The sequence below is a fragment of the Rattus norvegicus genome, chromosome 19 (genome assembly GCF_036323735.1).
Source record: "Rattus norvegicus strain BN/NHsdMcwi chromosome 19, GRCr8, whole genome shotgun sequence".
Lineage (NCBI taxonomy): Eukaryota > Metazoa > Chordata > Mammalia > Rodentia > Muridae > Rattus > Rattus norvegicus.
Window position 1 is genome coordinate 36,438,652 of NC_086037.1, and position 8,660 is coordinate 36,447,311.

At 49.7% G+C, this 8,660-nt stretch overlaps 1 protein-coding gene across 2 annotated transcripts in view; it reads left to right on the plus strand.

Annotated features, from left to right (window-relative positions):
• N4bp1 (Nedd4 binding protein 1) overlaps positions 1 to 8,184 on the plus strand; it is a 50,754-nt gene extending 42,570 nt beyond the window's left edge. The window contains exons 5-7 of one of the 2 annotated variants that reach the window (NM_001305181.2): positions 901 to 1,008; positions 2,388 to 2,495; positions 4,111 to 8,184. In NM_001305181.2, the coding sequence (NP_001292110.1) occupies positions 901 to 1,008; positions 2,388 to 2,495; positions 4,111 to 4,465 (571 nt within the window). In that variant the 3' untranslated portion in view covers positions 4,466 to 8,184. Of the gene's footprint in view, positions 1 to 900; positions 1,009 to 2,387; positions 2,496 to 4,110 lie in introns of those variants that run through there. The other variant, XR_005496626.2, reaches the window with a different exon arrangement.
• Positions 8,185 to 8,660: the final 476 nt, after the last annotated feature.

Genomic DNA, 8,660 nt, shown 5'->3' on the forward strand with positions numbered 1-8,660 from the left:
CTCCCTCTCACAGGGCTGGGAGTAGAGTGCTAGAGTACTTACTGATTACAAAAGCCCAAAGCTAAGTAAACTCCGGGTTCCTCCAATCCCTAGTATCAGAGCTATTTATTCTCTCTCCCCCTCCCCTCCCCCACTATGCTAGCTCACAGGCAGCAAGCAACACGCACGCACGCTCTAGCCATGGCCAGTGTGCATCCTTCTCTCTTCTCTGGACTCTACCAAATGCCTCTGGCTTTCTTTCTCTTCTTTCTACAATAAAAGCCTTCTCCCCAGCCGTGGAGCAGTCACCCTGGAGGTCAGTTTCTTTACTGTACCTCACTTAACTTGCCTAGCCTGCCAGGCCCTAAGTCTGATCACCAGCCCTGTAAGAACTGTTTTAAAATGCAAACCCGGTTACCACCCTTCGCCCTTTTATAACCAAATGAATCTGTCTATATTTAGACCAAACTGAAGGGTGGTTCTGACTGATGTCTTAAAGCAGTGCAGAAAATGGATTGCTTTTTCAAATTGCACAGCTGACCATCTTGTGCCTAACACTGAACTAAACTTTAGGTAGCCAAGCAGCTGAAAAATGAGAGATTTCACAGGCCTGTTACCTTTAACTCGCTCAAGCCTTCATGCATTCTTACCACAATTATTGAAGGAACTTTTCTAGAAAATACAGGAATCATAGTTAAAATCATTTTTTGTAGAATTAGATTGTGTGAGTAAGTTGTTTTATAATCACTAATAATTCCAGAGATACTCATCATTTGGACGTTTTCGGTTAGCAGGGGCCTAACTCTGTGTAGCCTGGGTTAAACTGGCGAGTTTTAAGAAGAAAAAACCTTTCATTTCCTTAGCAGAGCTTCTGTAGCCAGCCCTGCTCTTTGCTCATTTGGAACCCTCTTGTGGCCGTAGGTTCCTCCTGCACTTAGCAGACAAGACCGGGGGCATCATTGTAACCAATGATAACTTCAGAGAGTTTGTGACCGAGTCCGTGTCCTGGAGAGAAATCATTACGAAAAGGTAATCTTTTCTTCTTTTTTTTTTTTTTTTTTTTGGAGCTGGGGACCGAACCCAGGGCCTTGCGCTTCCTAGGCAAGCGCTCTACCACTGAGCTAAATCCCCAACCCCTCTTTTCTTCTTTTTGATCAGAGGTTTGTTGTTTGCGTTTTGTGTAGTAGTTTCTGCTTGCCAGGGTGGAGGGCCCAGTAAGGATAAGGGTGGGCCTCCTAAGAGTACCTGCAAGACTGGACCTCGTCAGCTCTGGAGCACTGTGTGTGCAAGAGTATAGGACACAAACATTTTGCTGAGGGAAGGAGACATCTAACAGAGAGTACAGGGGCAAGTCTTTCAAGTTTTAGTTTCAGTGCCTGGTGTTTTCAATGAGTTTAGCGTGCAGGCTTTCTTCTTGGTTCCAGGAATAGAACAGATATACCCATACCACAGATATGAACCATGAGGTGAATGTGCTCACATTCATTTCTCCTGGGGTTTCAGAGTTGCCGCTTGCCTGACGGTACATCCTGACAGCTTGCTGCGTCCTAACAGGGTTTTTGAAAAAGCTTGGCCTGGTCTGATGAGCAGTGCCAAGCCTGAGGACCTGAGATCAGTCCCTGGAACCACATAGAAGAGAGGTTCCCTGTAACCTCCACCTGTTTGCAGGGGCACATGCGTGCACACAGACACCTAAACAATGTAACTTTAAACTTTTAACAGGAAGACAAAGCTTGGTCAGGAACCCTGGGATAAAAATGAATTCCTATCTGCATTTTTACTTCTGTGTTGCTAAAAAGGTCTTGGTGCTGGGTGGAGGAAAGTTGGTCTCTGACCTGGTGGGCAGTTGATAGCCGTGAAACTGCTCGGACAGCAGTGTGTGTTACACACGAGTCTGCATACAAGGAGGCTTTAATTGCAGTGAGTCTCAAAACAACCTAGACGGACGTCAGATATCTGGACGTAGCTCTGGTGGGCTCCACCTCTCCGTTGGAGTGCTGGGATTACGGGCACATACCACCACGCCCAGCTAACGGTTCCCTTTTAATTTTTGTAAATGGCTGAGCAGGCCTGGCCCCACCTGTCCTGGCTGAGGAATGCAGGCTCACCCTCGGGTTTCTCTCCCTAGGACCTGGTTGTCCTCAGAGGTTCGCCTGGGAGCTCATTTGTCTCCAGCTTCACTTAAAACTAAGCCTGAGTCCCAAGCAGAAAGTCGTTAATGGTGTTTCTCGGCATCTTGGTGACCTACACAGCCAGCTGAGCAAAGCTGCTGGTGTGACTGTCCACTGCCAACGTTACAGTGATTTCCCGAGAGCGGGGCGGCTGCTTTAAACATGTCCCGTTTCCTACGCATTTCCTGCAGTAATGAAGGGTACTGTTTCTCAGCACTGTGACCTCCTCTGTTGTAGACTGCTTCAGTACACATTCGTGGGGGACATATTTATGGTTCCTGATGACCCTCTGGGAAGAAACGGACCTCGGCTGGAAGAATTTCTTCGAAAGGAGGTCTTTCTTAGGTATTCCTTTGTGTTCCTCGTATGTCAAGGTTTATTATTTCAACCAAACATTATGCTTCAGAGCAGGTCCCGTTCTTGATAACTGGAAATGGCATTTACATTTTGTAAAGCCTTAATTAGATTAATGATATGTGACTAACACAGAACCCAATTAAGCAATCACCCCAAGATTAATCTTTCACTTTTCTTTTGCCTGCCTGCCTGCCTGCTTTAGACCATTTCTCTTGTCAGCAGGCTGAACTCGAACTCTGATCCTTCTGCTTCTGCTTCCTGAATGCTCCAGGTGAGGCTCCTTCTCATTTTAACCCTAAGAGAACACAAATACTCTTGGGTTATGAGCAGCAGATTTTCAAGCTGGTAATAACTTCAGTCAGTGCTGTCTGACTGCTTTTCCACACACTTTCTGGAGTTGTTTGTTTCGAGTGGGCAGGGCTGACGTAAACTCACGTTCTGCTCAGAAATTGCTGCCTGAGAGCTGACAGCTACAGTTCACCGTCACTGATGGAAAAGCCTGTCTTGTATTTGTCTGACACTGACTGACAAGTGGGGGTTATATATTTCTATGTTCAGAATTCTGGGTGACCTTGTTAACCACAGCTTCCTTCATGCTAACCAGTGGCAGATCTTTCTGTTTTAAAACCAAAATAGCCTGTATTCTGTGGACCCTCTAGCAGACTTTTGCATAGGGTTTGTCTGGGTGCTGAAAAGGAGGAGGCTCACTCACTCCCAGCTTTCAAGGCTGGCTGCCATTTGTGCCTTGGGGACACAGGAACCTGATGGTACATGGCGGAGGGTTCATTTTCGTGTAGGTGTCTTCTACAGTGGCCACACACGTTCCGTTTCCTAATCTGGTGACTTTCTCTCTGAGCCTTTGGGTTTCATCACAGTTGAGGTGCTAATCCCAGACATGTTCACCGGCCCACAGTGAGGAATGACAGCTTGTCACGCATGCACTCACTTCCCCTCTACCCCATGTCTTCTCATTTCGTTCGAGGCTCTGTGTGGGCCCCGTGCTGAGCCAAAGCCCAGGTCAAGCTAGAGCCGGATTCCTTGCTACCTGTTCTACTCCTTTAGTAGCCTAGTGGCATGGTCAGCCCTTCAGGTCATTTCCGTCCCATCTGGTGTCATTTTCAAAGTTTGTGGTGTCCAGTTGCCATTGCTCCTTCATGAGGGGATGCCATTAAGGTTAATGTAGCTTTTGCAGGCTGTTGGGCTTCTGAAATGGACAACACTGTTTCTCCAGGTGCATATACATTGAGCTCACATGCCCTGTCTAGACCTCACTAAAGACAGGAAGTCCGTGAGCCTGTTGGAGTTGCCTCTACGCCCAGGGAGAGACGCCTTTCCTTACTTAGTTCTGTAAGCCGACCTGCACAGAAGAGTAGGAACCTGACAGAACCAACAAGTGTGGCCAGCCCTAAGTCAAAAGACTAGTGAGGCACTGTCAAATCCAGGGATACTCACTCCCCTATGGATCTGGAAATGGTACCGGGTACCCTATAGCCACTCTTAGGGGGCTGATTTCACCACCCCATGGCTTTCTGGCCTCAGGCCTTCAGAAACCACAGAACTGCTTTGAAAGGGTTTCTTACTCTCCCTCTCACTTCATCCACAGAGACATGCAGCCGCTACTCAATGCCCTGCCAAGTGTGGGCACGTTTGACCCTGGCTTCCGGAGTCCCAGCACCCAGGTAGCCAACACCAGCCACCAGCCTCCATCCCGGATCCAGACCTCCTCAAACCATTGGCTTCCTCAGCAGCCCCACTTCACACCCCTGGCCACGCTTCCCAGTATGCAGCAGAACCTTCCCGTGCCAGCACAGAGGTCTTCTGCAGAGACCAGCGAGCTGAGGGAAGCTCTACTGAAGATCTTCCCTGACTCTGAGCAGAAGCTGAAGATCGACCAGATTCTGGTAGCTCATCCGTACATGAAAGACCTGAATGCCTTGTCTGCCCTGGTGTTGGACTGATGGCCGGGCTAGAGCCCGCTGACGATGGGGTGAGGGAGCTGCCCACTGGGGAAGTACGGCAATGTGAAGACACCTTCCCAGAAAACATGGGTGTCATATAGAAAAAGGAAGATGTTTTGTGTCTACAAAAATCTGGGTTTTCAAAGCCAGCTTTTTTCTATATATAAATTATGCTGCTATTACAGATTTAACATTTTCTGTAAAAGGAAAGTACATTTTCTGCCTGTTCAGAACTGTTTAATAGCAGTTACTCTTGAGTGTATTTACAATTTTATGTTTTTTAAACTATTTTCCTTAAAGCAGAAGAAAAATTGACAAATGAATATGGTTAGCCTTTCTAAATAAAATTTTAAAAAAATATATAAGAAAAAAAAAAGGAGTTGCTTCCTTAAGGAAAGCAAGACTTCTTAAAGTCTATTTTCTTGAGGTAATCTGTCCTGTCCACTAACCATGGCGTGTGCTCCCTGCCTTCATCCCTAGAGTTGGCTGCTCTGCTCCTGTGGGGCCTGTCAGCGAGCCATTGTGGGAGTGGAGCAGCAGAGCCACTAGATGGCACCTGGTGCCTGGCTGTCTCCTGTGGCCAAAGGCAGACTCTGAAGAGCTGGTGGGAAGTCTTAAAGGCCATGTGGTCCTGCCCTCCTTCCCCTCCGCTGGACAGAGAAGGGAACTGAGTCCCAGCATACTCCGACTGGCTGGCTGGCTGGCGTAGCTCCCTAGTGCACTCACCAGCCATGGCCGCCATGCCCCCAACCTGGCTCCACGGCTGCCTTAGCCTCAGAAGGCAGGATAGGCCCTGAAGCCTCTGGTGAGGAGACCCTGTGTGGAGTTTGTACAGCTTTGCCAAAAAGTTTTCTTCTCAAGGATGACCCAAGCCAATAAATAGCATTAGTAGTTTCAGAGGGGTAGGTATCAAAGCCCCTGCATTTCCTTTCTTTTGTCTTCTTAGAGGTTTCTTAGCAGCTCTTCCTGAGTCTTTCAGAACCAGTTATCTCAGTGTTGTCTCTTTTCAGTGTAGCTTGGTCTGTGTCTGTGAAACTTCCTGGTTGTTCTTAGCATCCTGACTCTCACCTGGACCTTCAAAGGGCTTTGTGTTTTCCATCCATGCTGTCTCCAGGCCGTGGTGGTCAGTCACTGCCCTGTGGATCGTCTTTCTCCCGGTCCTACAAGTAACCGAGGACTTGGTGCTGGTTTGTTCTCCGTGGTGCAGGGACTTCGTAGATCACAGAGTGCCGCCATCGTGTTGTGTCTTGGTTCATTTGATCCCTGCATCCCTCAGGAGATGAGCACAGAGCCTTCTAGGTGGCCATACTTACATGTTCTCTCCTGAATTTGTTGAAGATGGGAGCTCTTTGTCATCTATCACTAGAGGGTTTCAGACCTGCAGGCTGTGCAAGTGGAGAACAGAGACCTCTGCCAGCCCCAGGTTGACCCACCACAGCCCCCCAACCCTACCCCCGAGCCTCAGCTTGGGAGCACAGCAAAGGTGCCAAGATGGAGCTGTCTCCAGGGCTCCCTGGCCTGGTTAGTCCCAGTCAAGCTTTGCTGGAAACCAGAGCCATGGTTGCCTCACCCTGACGCAGGCAGGGAGGAGCAAGGCTGTCAGAGGCCCTGTAGTTGGCCTGATCTTTGAATTGCGTGTGCCTCTGTGTTCTTAGTATTGTTTCTGAGAGATACCTGCCCATTTCCCCCTTGTTCCTTACTGGAGGGAAGAAAAAGCTGGAGGAAACCCAAAGGCATTAATTAATTACTTTGTAGATTGTAATGTGAAATATCATTCTAGATTCTTTGTGAAATCTGTCACATTTAGGTATGACATTTAAAGCCCAGTTATCTAGCCACTGGAGAAAGCTCACAGCTTGCTGCTTTGCCTCATCCAAAGCTCTGTTGCTGCTAGGTGCTTGTAGATGTGTTACCTCCATCCCTCCAGTGCCTCCTCAGTGAACTTGGGAGTGGCTTGGAATTCCTCCCCATGTGGAGGTTGAGTGCCTCTGCCTCCCGTGTATCCCGATGTTTGGCTGTGGCAGCCAGTGCAGCTTTGGTCACTGGACAGAGTGTGTGTGTGTGATGTGTGTGTGTGTGATGTGTGCGTTCCTCTGTGTGTGTGTGTGTGTGTGTGTGTGTGTGTGTGTGTGTGTGTGTGTGATGTGTGCATTCCTCTGTGTTTGTGTGTCTGTCCATAGCTGTCCTGGTCCAGTGCAGTTGGCAGGCTCAGCTGTATTGCTAGGACTTGTAAGGCATGAAAGAGAACTCCACCTCTCCTTGTCAGTCCCAAGTCCACAGCCCTCTTCCTGGTAGGGGCAGCTGTCGCAGGCCCTCTGCACCAGCCTCACACAGGCCCTAGCCTGCTCCCTCCCCTGCCCTCAGCATTCTGAGCCACCTCAGCTGGGTCCATTAGCCCACTGCTCCCTGTACCCTGCTTGCTGACCCCTTTGGTTAAAACACCCTGCCTCCCATTCTAGCTTCCCACTCTCCCCTCCCCAGTTTGGAAACTTGGCTTTTGCCCACCTCATGGGAGTTTCCTGGGAAATCACTGGTTGCTATTCCATTAATGGAATAGCTACAGTGAAGCCATTGGCCTGCTTTCTTGGTTTTCCTTCCTGAGCGCTCCATCTCTCTCTTTTCCTCGAAGGCCTATCCTTCATACAGTTTCTCAGCAGGTGATTCTCAGGCCAGACCACCCTTAGGACTCAGTGGAAAGGGCGGCCCTTACTAAAAGGCAGGCTGTGTCAGTCACCACCCTAAGGGGTGGACTCAGTGCTCTAGAGGAGAGCCTGGAGGCTTGTCACTGCCACACCTCATGCCCTGAGCAGCTGTGGTAGGGGGTCTGGAACTGGGCTTACTTAGGAGTCACCACTCTCCTAACTCTACCTTCCACTTTGTGACACCAGTCCTCTCACTAGCCCTGTGGGATCTTAGCTCCCAGAACCTGGGCCTGCATCCTGCCATCTCTTACCTAACCCTGAGGTCCCTTATATCCTCCTTGGCCCTTGGCTTGCTATACTAGTAGCCCACCACTTGATCCCACAATCCTCCCACACTGGTCCCTCACTGGCTACCTTACAGCTCTTCCCTCTCCCTAATTCCAGGGGTACCCCAAGTTCATCTTTTTTTTTTTTGGTTCTTTTTTTCGGAGCTGGGGACCGAACCCCGGGGCCTTGCGCTTCCTAGGCAAGCGCTCTACCACTGAGCTAAATCCCCAACCTCCCCCCCCCCAAGTTCATCTTGAGAGGACCATTTTGCCTCATCCTTTTCCTCTGTGATCTTTAGCTGTGACAGAGCATCAAGTTCCTACCCTCTGAGCCTTGTGTCCACGGCTGCTGTCCCATGGCCATACTTGACTGTCTACTTTCTATCTCCTACCATGATCCTCACTCCAGCCACCCAGATCTAGGTTCCCCACGGGCCCTGTTCATGTGTATTCGTCTTCTAGAAATGCCCCTCTGCCCTACAGCCTGCCTCCTCAAAGGCCCAGCCCTGAGTCTCTTTGTGTTGTGAGCAGAAGCAGCCCTATGCTATTCCATGGCCCCACAGCACTTGGTGTCTTGCTTCTGACTCTAACCACTCTGGCAGGTGTAGCTGCAGCCCACTGTGTACTGTGTTGCCTCCCTCTAGACTGTGAGCTCCTCGTGGGCAGGGACCATATGGTCACTCTGTATCTCTTGTGGCACCTAACAGTGCCTTGCACTTGGTAGGTGCTCAATAAATGTCTGTTCAAGTGAGCTGGAGGACGGTGCTTTCTTGTGCTTTCCAGGATCCTCAGGTCCCTGGAGGATGCGTGGTGATCATGTTCAGAGACAGGACCCACTTCTGTTAGGTTAGAGGTGGATCTAATTGCCTGGTTTGATCTGTTCCCCTTTGGAGGTGGCAGTGGGGGGAACTTCACAGACCATCCTGGGCGAAGTAGCCTAGACCTGGAATCCTGACCAGATGGAACCATGCAGAGCCGACAGTTGGCCCAAGCCACTCCTGACAGTCTTCCACGGGGATTTTCCCCATTGTGAGCAGGAGCCCTGGGGTGACCCACAGCAGCCTTTAGCACTGTTTTCTGCCACGGGGAAGAAGCAGAGAGACTCCTGGCCTGAGTTCTGAGCTCCCCTTATCAAGGAAGAGCTTTCTCAGATGTCACCAGGCCCAGGATTCTCTTAGGTGTCTCCCGTTGGTGAAGCAGTTTCATGTTGGAATTAATCCCTTGAAA